The 17,547-nt window shown below is 47.4% G+C and overlaps 1 protein-coding gene across 2 annotated transcripts in view; it reads right to left on the bottom strand.

The window, feature by feature from the left end:
- The window catches only part of LOC141106548 (uncharacterized), a 55,470-nt gene extending 44,491 nt beyond the window's left edge, over positions 1–10,979 (bottom strand). The window contains exons 1-3 of one of the 2 annotated variants that reach the window (XM_073597401.1): positions 10,872–10,977; positions 7,096–7,453; positions 6,353–6,456 (exon numbers count right to left, since the gene is read on the bottom strand). In XM_073597401.1, the coding sequence (XP_073453502.1) occupies positions 6,353–6,383 (31 nt within the window). In that variant the 5' untranslated portion in view covers positions 6,384–6,456; positions 7,096–7,453; positions 10,872–10,977. Of the gene's footprint in view, positions 1–6,352; positions 6,457–7,095; positions 7,454–10,871 lie in introns of both variants that reach the window. The other variant, XM_073597400.1, reaches the window with a different exon arrangement.
- Positions 10,980–17,547: the final 6,568 nt, after the last annotated feature.

Raw genomic sequence — 17,547 nt, 5'->3', positions numbered from 1 at the left:
ATGCGGCCCGGGCGCAGTTTCCAGAGGGGGTCGAACTAGTGATCCACTCGGTTGAGTCCCTACTGATAGCAAAAGACATAGATCGTACGCTGTCCTCTATATATCTTAGGCTTACCTGCAAAGCTGCCTCTGGAACACTTACACTATTCAATAAATGGCATTCAGACATCCCGACTCTGACTGAAGAGGATTGGTCAGAGGGACTGCAGCAGTGCATACCATTTATGATCTCAGCCAGAGATAATCCAGCTAAAGTTTTTGCACAGGGTATACTACACTCCCCATAGACTTTCCTCTATATACCCGGGACTGGATGATACTTGCCCTAAATGCAGACAGTCGGTGGGGACCTTTCTTCATATGGTTTGGTCATGCCCTATAATACAGAATTATTGGACCGCGGTGGTGGCGGAGGTCAACGGAGTGGCGGGATTACACCTGGAGGTAGATCCGCTTATCTTTCTACTGGGCATTACCGACAATTTGGCCACAGCAAAATATACAAAACTGTTTGTGTTTTACACAGCATACTATGCCAGGAGAGAGATATTAATGCGCTGGAAGTTGGGAGATCCTCCCACGGTGGGGGCATGGAGGGCCCAGATCAATGCGGTATTGCCACTATATAAACTTACCTATATGGGAAGAAACTGTCCTCAAAAGTTCGACAAGATCTGGGCGGCCTGGGTTGAAGCGAGACACCTCACCATATAGAGATTTCCGAGAGCCCCCCTCCAGGGGGCCTAGGGGAGAAGGGGCAGACATGGTGTTTCTGACAACAGCTCGGGGATCTAGGGGGTTTTGATATACTGAATCCGCAGTAGTGTGGGGGTAGCTTGCCCTCCTGCAGGTTAGGATACCTGCCCTTCGTGGCACCTCTTCCCTTTTTCCCATTTCTCTGTCTGGCGGAGAGTCCCTGGTGGGAAAAGGGTGGATCTAGACAAAAAAGGGGTGCATAACTTAAAAAGTCTACAGTCTACTAAGGTGGTTGTGGAAATCATTCGGGACTAAGAATGTTATGTAGGTAAATAGACTGGGAGAGAGTTGCATAGAAGACTCATGTTCCTATGACGCATGGTTATCAGACCTCAATATGTATCACTGTGAATCTGGTTCTACGGATATTTTTGTATAAGATGCTTAATCTGATTTCTCAAGTGTACTGTACTTTCTATTTAAATAAACATTACCTGTGTTAAAAAAAACAAAAAACAATATTACTGGCAGAACAACAACTTGTGTACGCGACCATGAGGGTTATCATCCATTCAATATTAGAACACAAAAGAACGAAGCAAGAAAAACACCAAAGATCCAGACGGCTGCCATCCAAAAAACATCCAGCTTTATTGGAACAATAAAATCACTTAAATAAAGCACCGAGACACTGTAGAGACAGAGGGAAGAGTCAACGCGTTTCATGCTCTCAGCGCTTGCTTATGAGTAAGCGCTGAGATAGCATGAGAGGTGTTGACTCTTCCCTCTGTCACCACAGTGTCTACGTGCTGTAGGTATTCTCTCTTTCCCAGTTCCCTCACTTCCGCTACTTACCCCCACCTATTTCTCCTCCTTCTCCTTTCCCCCTTTAAGTTTAGGAACCATTAGACATTTTATTAAGTATTTTAGAGGAAATCAAAGTTTTTAATTTTAAATTTATTTTGTTTTTACGGGTACAAGTTTTTTCTAAGTTAGAGGAATTGATTTAGGAAGTGATGAGGGGAAGTGATTTAGATGTGATATTTTGGCGCAAGCATGCGCCACCGCCAGCTCGCTCCCGATGTGCATTTACACAGCAGGAGCTGTGACTATAGAAGACATCTTGTCTTGTAAACAAGACAGACTGTCATTCTGTGACTATAGAAGACATGGATCCTGTGTTCCTGTGAAGCAAAAACACTGATCCATGTCTTCCAGTAGTAAAAGCACTTCTCCCACAGTTAGTAAGCACTCCCAAGAAACACATTTCAGTAAAAATATTTCTATTCAAAATTTTTAAAAAAACAACTAAAAGGCATATATAAACTGCCTACGCAAGGGCTCAGAGTGCAACTCGGGGAAAACTTAACAAACCACCAAACAAAAGAAAACAGTGGCAGTAGCTATGCGCCAAGTCTAGAAAGTCAAGGTGGGGTTCAGGAAAGTCTGTAGGAATATCAACATTAAACCTGGACCGGTTAAGTCTCTGCTAATAATGCAATTTAAATATGCACTCAGAGAGTGCAAAGTTACCACAAAATAGAAAAAGAGAGGCATGAGCCCTGAAAAAGAGAGGAAGGAGAAAGTGATAAAACGGAAGGAAAAGGAAAGGGGAAATCAGGGGTAAGTCAACAGGAAGAAAGGAAAGAGAGGATGACATGGTAGGTATATGGACTCGGGATCGTCAGGCTGGTCAGTCATAAGCGTCTGATGCTAGCTGGAGGAAGTGAGGGAAAGGCGTATTATAGCCAAGGTTCCCAAATCTTTAAAAAAACTGGCATGAGAGTCATTGAGAATGCTTGACATCTGTTCATTGAGCATGAGAGCTGTCATACACTCTCTAACACCCTGAAAGGGAACTATAGGCTTCCTCCAGGCATGGGCAATTGTCCTCTTGGTAGACAAAAATAGGTAGGTTGCCAGTTTCTGCTGACAAGCAAAGAGGCCCAGAATGAGGCAGTGCAGCAGGGCCAATTTAGCATCCTTTCAGATAGGCAGATAAAAACAGAGTATGGCAAGCCGAAGACTCAGGACCAAAACCCTATCAGTCGAGGGCAGGACCACATATGTGTAAAATGTCCCCACAATGGCCACAGCCCCAAAAACAGCGGTCATGAAGATCGGGATTGGGGCGAGCAATACGCGCTGGCACTCAGTACCAACGTAGGAGTACTTTATACGCCGCCTCTAAGGTGACAGTATTAAATGAGCATTTTGCCATGGAGGACAAGGCCTTGCTTCAGTCTGCCAGGTCTACCTCAGACGCCAAGTCCCGCTCCCACTGAGAAACATATGAGAGACTAGTGAGGGACGGTTTATTATTCAGGGATGCATATATTGTGGAGATGAGACCAGGCAAGCCCGGAGAGTGTTGGCATATGTGTTTGAAGGCCCTTTTCCGAAAGGGGTAGGTAGAGGTGCGACAGAGAGGTAAAATCCAGTGTTGGAGATAACCGAAGAACTCTGAGCGAGGAGCCCCATGCATTTCCTGAATAGACGCCCATGTCGGAACAGACCGTGAGGTCAAGAAATGCTGGATTTGTGTGAATCCATGGGCTGTCCACCAGGAAAAGGCATGTGGCTGGTTCATACCCAGAGGAAATAAGGGATTGTGGAAAATGGGCAGGAGGGGCAAAAAGGATGACATGAGGTTGCTCAAGTATCTGACAGAGTCCTATGTTTTCAGGCTATGCTGAATAAGGGGGCTAAGGGTGAGCGGGCGTAATTTATGAGGAAGCCAAAAGAGAGCCTGGAGAGGCAGAGGTGCACAGTTAGGGAGTTCCAAAAGCGCCCACAGGGAAATGTCAACTGAGGTATGTAGCAGGGAAAGGGTGGTCTTAGAGACTGTAGGGCGTTTATCAGCCCAAATAAATGCAGGATCCTTTTCTGCACTAGGCGTAGATAGTGCGGGGGAACAAGCACAGGAAGAGTGCGGAAGTAGTACAGGATCTTGGGTAGGATTGTAATTTTTGTAGAATTAATATGGCCTATCCAGGATAGATATAGACACTCCCAAGATTGCATGAGAGAGGACAAAGAGTGGAGAAGCAGGTAATAATTGTCGGCAAATAGGGATTGGTAATTGGGAATCAGTCAGATGCCCAGGTAATCGATAGAGGAAGATACCCATCGATAAGGGATTGTAAGTGTGCAACTCAGAGGGAAGAGTGATGTTGAGTGCTACCATCTTGTCTAAGTTAATGAGCGGGCCTGAGATAACTGAGAAACAACAGAGAACTTTCTGGAAATTAGGAAGTGTAGTGATGGGATTGGTCAGAGTTAAAGTGCATCATCAGCAAAAAGGCTTAACTTATATTCGTGGCCCGCATACGGGACTCCAGACGAAGTGCGAGTGCAAGGGGTTCGAGGGCTAAGATGAGTAGAGTCGGGGAGAGAGGGCAGTCCTGTCTCGTACCCCTGTGAATCGAGAAAGGGGCAGAAAAATAACCTGCATATTTGACCGAGGCAGACGGGATTGAATACAGGGCCTTGATCTATGCCAAAAAGATTTCTCCAAACCACCAGCCGCTCAATGCGAATCCCAAGTAGTTTCATGACAGTGAGTCGAACACCTTGTAGATGTCTAGGGAGAGGAGAAAACCAGGGATTCTACAGTGGTTGAGAAGATGAGTAAGATGGATCACTTTCCGGACATTGTCGCCCGCCCGCCTGCCTGCCCAGGAAAAAACCCACTTGGTCCCTATGGACCAGGAGGCTTAGGTATTGGTTGATACGATTGCCCAGAATTTTCCCCAAGATTTTTAAGTCCTCATTGAGGAGAGAGATAGGTCTAAAGGCTTGTGGCTCAAAAGCGACATCCACCGATTTGGGGAGCATGGTTATATGCGTTTTGAAGGCATCTGTGGAGGGTAAGGAACCCCATTTCAACGCATTCAAATAATTGGTCAAATAGGGTACCAAGAGGGGTGCAAATTTCTTGTAGTACAGACTGAAAAAACCGTCAGGGCCCGGTGTGGTGGAGGATTTCAAAGACTTAATCGCCTGAAGCACTTCCGTTGCAGAGATGCTGGCATTCGGCTGACAAGCGGCAGCAGATAAAGTGGGGAGTTTAAGATTGCGAAAAAAAGACTCCGCTATGTCTACTGGGAATGGCCCGGTTTGGCATATAGGGAAGAGAGGAATTCCGTAAAATCTGACACAATATGTGCTGGATTGAAAGTTAGGCCACCTGAGCATATCCAAGGCCATACAGGCCGATACGGTTTGCCAGCAGAATTGAGTTTCCTAGCCAATATGGGTCCAGGCTTATTAACACAAGTATAGAATTTATGTCTGGTCCATCGAAGGGCCCTCTTGGCCAGGAGGTAGACAAGAGGTCCAATTCCGTGGCCAGAGCATCATGGGTCTTTTTAAGTGCAGCGGAGGGGCATGCCTTCCAGCGGGCGTCCGCTTCAACCAAAGGGAAGGTCAGTTCCAGGATATGCCACTCCCTCTCACGTTTCTTCGAGGAAGCCAGCTGAATGATTCGGCCTCGAACGGTGACCTTATGGGCTTCCCACAAGGACACTGCTGAAGAGACAGAGCCCACGTTGTCTGAGAAATAGGTCTTGATGTGGGAAAGGATTTGTTGACAAGAGGCTTCAGTTCTAGAAACACATTTAACCCTTTGATCGCTGCTGTTAACCCCTTCCCTGCCAGTGTCATTAGTACAGTGACAGTGGATACTTTTTAGCACTGATCACCGTATTAGTGTCACTGGTCCCCAAAAAGTGTCAAAAGTGTCAGTTAGGTGTCCAATTTGTCTGCTGCTATATCGCAGTTCTGCTATAAGACACTGAGCACCACCATTACTAGTAAAAAAAAAAAAAAAAGAATAAAAATATCCCATAGTTTGTAGACGCTGTAACTTTTGCGCAAACCAATCAGTATACGCTTATTGGGATTTTTTTTTTACCAAAAATATGTAGCAGAATACATATTGGCCTAAATTTTTGAAGAAATTATTTTTTTTATTGCATGTGTTTTATAGCAGAAAGTAAAAAATATATTGTTTTTGTTTTCAAAATTGTCAGTCGTTCTTTGTTTCAAGCGCAAAAAAAAAAAAAAACAAACAAAAAGAAAAAAAAACGCTGAGGTGATTAAATACCACCAAAAGAAAGCTCTATTTTGGGGGGGGGCAAAAATGTTATTTGGGTACAGTGTTGCACGACTGCGCAGTGCCGTATCGCAAAAAATTGGCCTGTTCACGAGGAGGGGTAATTCTTCTGGAGCTGAAGTGGTTAAAAAGTTGATATACTGTAATTGGAAAGTACCTCTCCCTCCAACCATCCCTATCTCTACGACTAAGCCTGTAAGGGTGAAATGCATTATAGAGGGGCAGTCTCTAGGTGGGAGTTTGTCACATGCATTGCTTGGCTCAATAAAGTTGGTTTTAACAAGTGACATCATTGATGTGTGACTCACTGGTTTCAATTTTGGACATGCGCACCTCAGCATGGCCGGCTTGGCTCTTCCCACCAGTCTGCTGGGTAGGGATGCATGTTATTGCATATTATAACCTCACACATTACAGTCGGCTATATATGGTGTCCTCCTTAATGTAACTCGAGGAAGATTTTTCCAGCTTTGTCAGAGGATGTATGCATTTAGGAAGATCCTCTGTACCTTTTACAAGAAATGAAAAGTCTCCTCTTACCTGTTGATTTGAGAGGCAGCTGGCTCTCCATCGCGATGTCCTTTACAGAGCCTTGTGTCCTTCTATATACTTCAACTTTAAAATAATCTTGTCTGCATGTCACCCTGCAAAAATAAAGAAAATGTCAAATCCAATGGAAAAAAAGGAAACTAAATCCTATACAGTTCTTGTAAAAGGCAGCAAAAAATTGCTTTAGGCCCCTTTTTACGTGAAGGGTCTGCTCAGGTCCGCCTATCAGTTTTTCAGGCAGATCTGATCTGGCCCTACATTCAGCGCTATGGCATGGCGGGTGTAAACGGACTTGTGTTCCTTTACACTTGCCTACCTTCAATCCTATCTGGTTCGCTAAAAACAAACCAAAAGGTGATCTGTCCTTCTCTGTCTAGGTGAATTAGAGGACAGTCCCAGGCGCCCATAGAGAAGAATGGGCCTTGTTTGGGTCAGCTCTGCATAAACTGAGTAGACACAGGCCTGCCATATGCCCGCTCTGATCAGTGGACAGATCCCCTGCTAATCAAAACAGAGTCCACCCCGTGTGAAAGAGGCCATATACGTAGAACAAGGGTAGACAATCTTTGGTAGTGGAGATCTAAACTGAACAACATTGAAGAAATCAAGGTTCACCAGGGTGCAACACCTTTTTCCATTATAATTTTTTTTAGAGATTAAACTATTAGACCTCAATAAAAAGAAAGGCTAGAGTGAAGAATTCTTGAAAAAGTGCAAATGTGACGTTAGCCTACCTTAAAGTTAGCTTTACAAAGAATCTTGGAATTCGCTTTCTGGAAAGTAATTGGTCACCGCAAGTCTGATGGCGGAGTCCATCATGGAGGTAGAACAACTGGTACTGCAGGCTGATTTGCTTGGCTAGTTTTAGGCATGGCTGATCTTGATTCTGGCCTGGCTGTCTGCTTTGAGTTATGGTTCAACTGGCTGGTTGGAGTGCTGACCTGGCTGGCTGAATGTGTTCTTGCCTGGCTGGCTGGCTGGTTGGAGTCCTGGGCTGCCAAGCTAGCTGGGCTGAGTTCTGACCTTGCTGGCCTTCTGGTCTGGTTTGAGTTCTGGGTTGACTGGCTGGATTGAGTTCTGGGCCTGGCTGAGCTGTAAGAATAGTATACGGTATTTGAGCACTGGTTCTGGGTATACAGTTGCAAATGTGGCTCTATATGTATGTATAGACTGTATCTGGGCTATAAACCAGCTGCTCTGAATAAAAGTTGGAAAAATGGTTCTATATTTAGGATGTACCAGGGTCATAAATCAGAGGCCCTGTATCAGTGGTCTCCAAACTGCGGCCCAAGGGCTGAATGTGGCCCTTTGCTTGCTTTTATTTGGCCCTTGGGGTGCCATTTTATTCACTGACACCAATGAAGGGCACAGTAACTCCCAATAATACCAACAACAGGGGCCCAATGACACCAGAGATGGCGAACAATTCCTCCCAATGACAAGAACAATGGGGCACAATTCCTCCCAATGACAAGAACAATGGGGCACAATTCCTCCCAATGACAAGAACAATGGGGCACAATTACTCCCAATGACAAGAACAATGGGGCACAATTCCTCCCAATGACACCAATGATGGTGGATTGTTTACTCGCACTGATGCTGGGACATTTTATACACCCGATGGCAACAGTCCGGCTCCCCTTAAGCCTGAAGAACCATAAACTGGCTCTTTGTTTAAAAAGTTTGGAGACCCCTGCTCTGGATGAACAGTTGAATAAATGGCTCTTAATTTAGGATGCACCTGTCTTATAAACCAGCATCACTGGGTGTACAGTTGGATAAATGGCTCTATATTAAACTGGTTGTAAACCTCAGACATGAAATATGTGTACTTGTCTCAATACAAAGTACTAAATGTAATTTCGCTCTGCTGCTTCGTTCTCCTGCTAACAGCGTGAATCACTTCTGACAATCTTTCCTGACACCAAGAGATAAAAGGTGCCAGGGGAGGGAGCTCCAGCACATGTGATTGACAGCTCTGTTCCTGTGTGCAGGTGGGGGGGGGGGGGGGGTGTCTCTTCCCTCCAATCAGCTGTCAGAGCTTTCATCACTGAGCTCTGTATTATTTTTATTATACAGGATTTATATAGCTCCAACAGTTTGCGCAGCGCTTTACAACATGAGGGCAGACAGTAAAGTTTCAATACAAATCAATACAGGAGGAATCAGAGGGCCCTGCTTGGTAGAGCTTACAATCTAAAGGGGAGGGTCAAGTGGAACAAAAAGTAATAACTGTGGGGGATGAGATGATGGAGAAAATGAAAATACAATTGTTAGGTGTGGGTAGGGTAGGCTTCTCTGAAGAGAAGGGTTTTCAGGGATCGTCTAAAAGCTAATAGAGTAGGAGATAATCGGACGGATTGGGATAATGAGTTCCATAGAATTGGAGAGCCTCTGGAAAAGTCCTGGAGATCACGAGGGAGCTAGAGAGCAAGAGGTCTTGGGAGGAACGAAGAGAACGAATAGGTTGGTATTTTGAGACTAGGCTAGTGATGTAGCTGGGGGACAAGTTGTGGATGGCTTTGTAAGTAGTTGTCAGTATTTTGAATTGAAAGGAGTTGTAAAGGCAGAAGGTTTTTTTATTTTTATGCATTAAGATAAAAAACCTTGTGTGTGTAGCAGCCTCCCCAGCACCCCCATTTCTCTCCAGCGATGTCCACGAATGTCTAAGTCATCTGGGACACTCCTTCTGATTGGCTGAGACACAGCCATTGGCTCCCGCGGCTGTCAGTCAGCCAATCAGGGGAGAGAGGGGTGGGGCCGGGTCAGGGCTCTGTGTCTGAATGGACACACGGAGCTGTGACTCGGCTCCAGTGCCCCCACAGGAAGCTGCTGACTGTGGGGGCACTCGATAGGAGGGAGGGGCAAGGAGCAGCAAAGAGGGACCCGAGAAGAGGAGGATCCGGGCTACTCTGTGCAAAACCAACTGCACAGAGGAGGTAAGTATATGTTTGTTATAAAAAAAAAAAAACTGCGTGCCCTAAAACTGGAAGCAGACAGCCACATACAGGTAGGTTGCTTTGCCTGCATGGGCTGCTCATCCACAAGTCTTGCACTTCTTTTGTGTGATTTTCACCTGTAGGGCAGCCCGCTAACATGAATGGGCTGCTTTAAGTGTGACGCCCAAAAAGGTGCGCATCGTCGCACCTGCATAGGTGTAACCCAGAGGTCTCAAACTGACGGCCTGTTGGAGTCATGCTTGTAACTGTCAGCCTTGCAATGCCTCATGGGAATTGTAGTTTCGCAACAGCTGGAGGGCCGCCGGTTTGAGACCCCTGGTGTAACCAAAGCCTAAACCAGCAGCTCTGGAGGGACTTCTGGATGAAAAAAACTTTTCCCACTTTATCCAAACTGAAATAAAAGTCTTTGATCAGCGTTAGTCTATTATTTTTATTAAAGCGGTATCCATCATGAAACCAAAATCATAATATACTGCAGCTTACCAATCATTAGATATGGTGGCTGCATTAGTTTTCTTTTTTTGTAGGCTTTTTCCCTCCTCTGTTTTCACCTGGTGATCCGGCCTGTAACATACTTCCTGTATTAGTGAAACACAACTCTGGATGAAGGAGCACAGCAGACAGCAGCACTGTCAGTCTAAGGGCGGAGGGGAGTGTTAGATGTACTAGCAGATTTAGATACACTAACAAAATGAAAACAAATCAGTTACAGTAAACAGTTTTGTTTGTTTTGGGATAAATATTTTACATAAATAAAAGCGGATCATTGTACGCACCCCTGTCAGTTGTAAACTACAACTGCTACATCTGCTAGAGAACTTGTGCTTTTGAAAAACAACAGACTTGCTGGCCAGATCGCCAAGTGAAAACAGAAGAAAGAAAGCATAAAAAAATATAAAACAAATGCGGCCATCACATCTGCGAATTGTACGCTGAAATATAATATTTTTTTTTTCTTTTGGTTTTAATACCGCTTTAAATTTCACAACTACTATGAGCCATAGTTTCGCTAAGACAGTTGTATAGAGAGTTATACTCCAGTTATTACTGAACGGTGTCCTGAACACAAACACTACCATTGTTATCCAATAGCAGCACAGATTTCTATGGATTGTTTCCCTGTTCGTTGCAATGGGGTGATACGAGTGCCTTAAAAAAAATGGCTGATTTAGCATCAAAGATCCTTCAAATTGTCTATCCTGCACATTATCAGCGAGAAAAGACGCCACATACAAAACATTAATGGGAGCGCATTTCTACATATCAACCATTTATAACAATACCCCGCCTCCTGCGACTGGTGAACCAGCCAATCGGAGGTTTTCTGATTGCCACTGACTGAAAGTGCCACAAAATATAGTACAATCCCTGTACAAACAGATGCAAAAATCACAACAGGAGACACATTGTTCCATGTACTTGTAGTGGGCTACATAGAGGACAGCAGGAAGATGATGATTTGTGGAGGTGACATGATCCCCCCATCCAGTCCACACAGAGTGCTGGGACCCCCTTCTCTCATAATAAGAACACATTATTATTATTACCTCCTCCTCACTGGACACACACTCTTCACACTCACATCCCACCATCAAAAGAATTCTGTTACTGTTAGAGCTCCTCCCGGTCCTCTTACATGGGCTACAACAAAATGGCGTACTACCCACATTCCTCTGCAACCCAGTAATACCAAGAAATATCATTCCTTTAACAGCAAATTGTGCCATGTATCAAATTCCTCGACTCAATAGTTGTAAAAATCTGTTTCTAGTTCAATACAGGAAGTAAACAAAAAAAAACTCTAGATACTACAGCAAAATGGTGGACGCCCCTCCTGCACTAAGGACACTTCGTCTTATTACAGGAAATACGATCGCTCTCTAGTGGTGACTCTGTCTCTACACTGGGCCTTGTCAGCAGTTGTTTCGTCAGATTAGGCGACCTGTCAGAATGTGTAAGGGAAGTGACATTCCTTCGCCGCCATCTTGCTACACCCCGCACTCCTCCACAGTAAGGATACGGTGAGAAGGGGGAAAGCGGACATGTTGTTACACCCACCGGAGTTTTGCACTGTACACTTATTTTTAACAGTAAACTCATAGCCCCCAACTGTCCCTGATTACGAGGGACTGCCCCTGATTTAGAGCAATGTCCCTCTGTCCCTCTGTCCCCCTCATTTCCCTTCATTTTGGTCTGATCTATATAGTTGTATATAAAATTCACTTTTTATCTTTCAAAACGTGTTTCCCAGTGCTAAACCTTTCATCCAATTTCTAAATTGCTGCATTTGGAAATTTTCAAAGCCAATATAAAGGAATAGTAATGGTAAAAAAAGGCCCTTGTGAATTTAATGAACCTTTTTATTTGGTTAATTCTCCTTTAAGTGGGTGTGGCAGGAGGTGTGTCCAATGCCTACATACGTTTGCTGGTAGATGTCCCTCATTCCCATCTCCAAATGTTGGGAGGTATGAGTAAACTGAGGATATATATTGAAATACAGTACTTACAACTTCGTCTGACTGGTTAGATGTTGAATTTTAAAAGCAGTAGCAAGCCTGCTCATCTCACAGGTTTGCTAATCTGACAGAAGTTTGCGGCTTTTAAAATTCAACATCTAAACATTCATACAGAGTTCTAAGCACTGTATTTCACTATATACCCTCAGTTTACTGTTAAATATAAGTTTAAAAACAAAAACTCCGGTGGGTGTAACAAGATGGCCGCTTTCCCCCTTCTCAGTGTATCCTTACTATGGAGGAGTGCGGGGTGTAGCAAGATGGCGGCGACGGAACGTCACTTCCATTACACATTCTGACGGGGCACCAAATCTGACGAAACACTGGCATTTCACACTTATTTTTGACACTAAACCGAGCTTATATAGTGACATCCAGTGTTTTTAAAGCCATCTGAATGTTTTGATGTTGAATTGTAAAATCAGCAGTGTTCTGTCTGATCAGCAAACTTGTGAGATCAGCAGGTTGCTTTTACAATTCAAAATCAGACGGATTAAAAAACAGTGAATGTCACTATATAAGCTTGGTTGAGTGGTAAAAATAAGTGTGAAATGCCAGACTCAGGTGGAAGTAACAAGATATCTGCTTCTTCTCCCTGTATCCTTACTGTGGAGGAGTGCGGATGGCGGCGACGGAACATCACTTCCGTTACAAAATCTGACAGGTCGCGAATCTGGTGAAACACTGTTACAGTATAATAATAATATCAATAATAAAATAATGATATGTTCATACAGCCCTTCTTGTACTAGACAATACCAGGTGTCCTCTGTGCAGGAGGCAGCCATTTTGTTGTTGTCTTTAGCTAAAGCAGTGGTGGAGCTGTAAATAGTGTTTTTTTTTTCTGGAGGGTGTTAGATGCAAGGAAAAAAGGAGGGAATATTATCCTATCTAGTGTTCACACACAATACATGACACTTTTCTAACCTGCTTATTTGTTGGCTAAAATAAAGCAACAGTCTTTTGGTTTGGTCTTGTGGTTGTAAGGCTCGTCATTGGTCCCGCAGGTTGCCAAGAGCAGAGGTTGGCCAGAAAAGCTAAAAACATGTATACTAATCCAGCACAAGACCTAGAACACCACAGTGTAGGAGTGTACGGCTAATGTTGATGCCGTATCATAGGTAAAAAAACAGAACTGGCTAGTACTCCAAACCATTAGATGCATAGTTGCCAACAGTCCCGATTTTCCCGGGACAATCCCGAATTTGGGACCCTCGTTCCGATTTAGGACTGTCCCGATAATTTTCCCAGGGTTTTGAGTTTGTCCCGAGAAAATCAGGAACGTTTTTTGATAAAAAACGGCAGCGGCTACAAAAACATGACCGCCGCCGCCACGAGTATTATTCCCCCTTGTGTTTAGTGCAGAGGAGAGGGGCAGCCAATCGGCTTCTCTCTTCAGTGTGCCTATTGGCTGCAGGGATTGGCGGCCCCTCCCCGCTCTCCACTGAACACAAGAAGGATGTTATCATCTGCCGCCGCCGTCGCCGCCGCCCCTCCACCCCGTGTGTCAGCTGCACAGACACTGCATGGGTGTCTGAGGATGAGGTACAAGGAGAGATGGAGCTGGTTTCTGTTAGACCAGGCTCCGCTGGGGACTCCTGCTGTGAGGGGGGGTCCGCTGGGGACTCTCCTGATGTAAGGGGGGTCCGCTGGGGACTCCTGATGTAAGGGGGGGTCCGCTGGGGACTCCTGATGTAAGGGGGGGTCCGCTGGGGACACCTGATGTAAGGGGGGGCTCTGCTGGGGACTCCTGATGTAAGGGGGGGCTCCGCTGGGGACTCCTGCTGTGAGGGGGGGTCCGCTGGGGACTCCTGATGTAAGGGGGGTCCGCTGGGGACTCTCCTGATGTAAAGGGGGGTCCGCTGGGGACTCCTGATGTAAGGGGGGGTCTGCTGGGGACTCTTGATGTAAGGGGGGTCCGCTGGGGACTCCTGATGTAAGGGGGGGTCCGCTGGGGACTCCGCTGGGGACTCCTGATGTAAGGGGGCTCCGCTGGGGACTCCTGATGTAAGGGGGCTCCGCTGGGGACTCCTGATGTGAGGGGGGCTCCGCTGGGGACTCCTGATGTGAGGAGGGCTCCGCTGGGGACTCCTGATGTGAGGGGGGGCTCCGCTGGGGACTCCTGATGTAAGGGGGGTCCGCTGGGGACTCCTGGTGTGAGGGGGGGTCAGCTGGGGACCCCTGCTGTGAGGGGGGGTCCGCTGGGGACTCCTGGTGTGGGGGGTCTGCTAGGGAATCCTGGTGTGAGGGGGGGGTCCGCTGGGGACTCCTGGTGTGAGGGGGGCTCCGCTGCGGACTCCTGGTGTGAGGAGGGGGGCTCCGCTGGGGATTCCTGGTGTGAGGGGGGACTCCGCTGGGGACTCCTGGTGTGAGGGGGGGCTCCGCTGGGGATTCCTGGTGTGAGAGGGGGGCTCCGCTGGGGACTCCTGGTGTGAGGGGGCTCTGCTGGGGACTCCAGATGTGAGGGGGGGCTCCGCTGGGGACTCCTGATGTGAGGAGGGGGCCCTGCTGGGGACTTCTGATGTGAGGAGGGGGCTCCGCTGGGGACTCCTGATGTGAGGGAGGCTCCGCTGGGGACTCCTGATGTGAGGGGGGTCCGCTGGGGACTCCTGATGTGAGGGGGGTCCACTGGGGACTCCTGATGTAGAGGGGGGGTCCGCTGGGGACTCCTGATGTGAGGGGGGCTCCGCTGGGGACTCCTGGTGTGAGGGGGGCTCCACTGGGGATTCCTGGTGTGAGGGGGGTTTGCTGGGGACTCTTGATGTGAGGGGGGGTTCTCTGAGGACTCCTGATGTGAGGGGGTCCGCTGGGGACTCCAGATGTGAGAGGGGGCTCCGCTGGGGACTCCTTATGTGAGGAGGGGGCACCGCTGGGGACTTCTGATGTGAGGAGGGGGGCTCCGCTGGGGACTCCTGATGTGAGGGGGTCCGCTGGGGACTCCAGATGTGAGAGGGGGCTCCGCTGGGGACTCCAGATGTGAGGAGGGGGAACCGCTGGGGACTTCTGATGTGAGGAGGGGGCTCCGCTGGGGACTCCTGATGTGAGGGGGGCACCGCTGGGGACTTCTGATGTGAGGAGGGGGCACCGCTGGGGACTTCTGATGTGAGGAGGGGGCTCCACTGGGGACTGCTGATGTGAGGGGGGGCACCGCTGGGGAATCCTGGTGTGAGGGGGGTTTGCTGGGGACTCTTGATGTGAGGGGGGGTTCTCTGAGGACTCCTGATGTGAGGGGGTCCGCTGGGGACTCCAGATGTGAGAGGGGGCTCCGCTGGGGACTCCTTATGTGAGGAGGGGGCACCGCTGGGGACTTCTGATGTGAGGAGGGGGGCTCCGCTGGGGACTCCTGATGTGAGGGGGTCCGCTGGGGACTCCAGATGTGAGAGGGGGCTCCGCTGGGGACTCCAGATGTGAGGAGGGGGAACCGCTGGGGACTTCTGATGTGAGGAGGGGGCTCCGCTGGGGACTCCTGATGTGAGGGGGGCACCGCTGGGGACTTCTGATGTGAGGAGGGGGCACCGCTGGGGACTTCTGATGTGAGGAGGGGGCTCCACTGGGGACTGCTGATGTGAGGGGGGGCACCGCTGGGGAATCCTGATGTGAGGGGGGATCCGCTGGGGACTCCTGGTGTGAGAGGAGGGTCCGCTGGGGACGCCTGATGTGAGGGGGGGTCCACTGGGGGCTCCTGATGTGAGGGGGGGTCCGCTGGGGACATCTGATGTAAGGGGGGCACAGCTGGAGACATCTGATGTAAGGGGGGGCTCTGCTGGTGGCACCTGATGCAAGGACGGACTCTACTGGGACACCTGATGCAAGGACGGACTCTGCTGGGGCACCCGATGCAAGGAAGGACTCTGCTGGTGGCAGGCGACGTGGCAGGTGACACGCTCAGGGATCCCACTGATTCGGCATGGTGAGTCATGGTGAGTTGAATGATTTAATTTTATATTACAATGTAATAATAGAAATAATGGGCTTCAATCATCCTGACACCATAACAATCATGGTGCCGGGATGATTGAAGTGCTAACACCAGGTGTTTGGAGTATCTTTATCTGCTGATTGTTAAACTTTCTAGAATACACATATTTCTATTGTTGTGTAGGATCTTTGGCTGCTGTCCCTCCATCCCTCTCCCCCCCTTTCCTTCTCCATCCCTCATTCATCTCAGACTCTAACCACACCTCCTTTGAGCCACGCCCATTTAAGACACGCCCACTGTTTCACGTAAACCACGCCCATTTTTCGCCGCGCCGCCGCATTTTTTATTTCCCCCAGTGCCACACCCACAAACGCATGCCCTGCCCCCTAATTATAAGAAGACTCCGCCTACAGCCAAAAAAGTGTCCCTAAAATTTTTTTCACAATGTTGGCAACTATGTAGATGGTAGGCTCCGCTGGGGCCAAGGATGATCGTTTCTGAGATTAAGTCCATATTTGGGTAAAACGTGTTGTCCTGGGCAGGTTTTCCTTTGTACTTCTTTGATACAATAAAGCTTCTACATACATTAAGTGCAGCTGGTTTCCTTCTATACATGTGGGGCTTATACTGAAGCTGGAATAGACACTTCATCCGGAGAACACCAGGTAGCCAGGGAGTTGGGCTTGGGAGCATTGAGTTGTTCTCAGTGCCATGGGCCCAGGGCTGAACGTGCTTTGGCCTTTTTTTCTCTGGAAAATTGAAACCATTATCTTATAGAAATATGTCTAACTATGAGGAATGGAATGACTAATTTCTTTTTTTTTCTAAGTTCACAGCATGGCGCGCAAAAACAAAATATCATGTGAAACAAAAAAGTGAATGTGAACACACAAAAAAAGTGCACTTATGGTGTGTCAAATGGTCCCCTCCCAAAGAGGAAGGACCTTTTCCTGACTATACTCTGATGGGGATTGGGGAGATCCCGAAGGCAAATAGACCAGTGTAGAAGAGAAAGCCAGATCGCCCGAAGTTCCAGGATGTTGAACAGTAAATTCTGCTTCTCTGATGACCACATTCCATGAACATAGAGATTGTCTTGAACACTTCCCCAGCCCAACAAGGTGGCATCCATCATCAAAACCTTCCAGTTCATCAGAAGGAAGGATCTTTCAGCATCTAGTACCTGTAATGAAATCTCTCCGGAGTGGGGCTGGTTTAAGGAGTCAGATGCATTAGCAGATCCAAGGACTCCTGACATTTGTCCCATACTGATAGGTGGACTGCATCTAAGGCGGTTACCATCTTTCCCAGCTCCCTCATGTGGACACAAATTGAGGAACTTTCCAACCACCTCAGCCTTAGGGACTCCACATGGTATTCAAAAGACAGGCATTCTCTTGCAGAAACAGTATTTTCAACTGTACCCCAATATTCAGTGGGAGCATGACCTAAAGTTTCTTTTTTCTGCCTTTCAGTAGGGATGGGCCGAATACCCCCCTCCCCCAGTTCGGTTCGCACCAGAACAGGCAAAGAGTTCTAGCGAACATGCAAACCCTATTAAAGTCTATGGGACACGAACATGAAAAATCAAAGTCCTCATTTTAAAGGCTTATATGCAAGTTATTGCCATAAAAAGTGTATGGGGACCCAGGTACTGCCCTAGGGGACATGTATCAATGCAAAAAATGTTTTTAAAACAATCGTTTTTTTCAGGAGGAGTGATTTTATGATGCCTAAAGTGAAACAGTAAAATGAAATATTCCTTTAAATATCATGCCTAGGGGTCCC

The sequence above is a fragment of the Aquarana catesbeiana genome, linkage group LG08 (assembly GCF_042186555.1).
Source record: "Aquarana catesbeiana isolate 2022-GZ linkage group LG08, ASM4218655v1, whole genome shotgun sequence".
Classification (NCBI taxonomy): domain Eukaryota; kingdom Metazoa; phylum Chordata; class Amphibia; order Anura; family Ranidae; genus Aquarana; species Aquarana catesbeiana.
The sequence above is the reverse complement of the archived record's forward strand: the minus strand, read 5'-3'. Positions and strand labels throughout refer to the sequence as shown.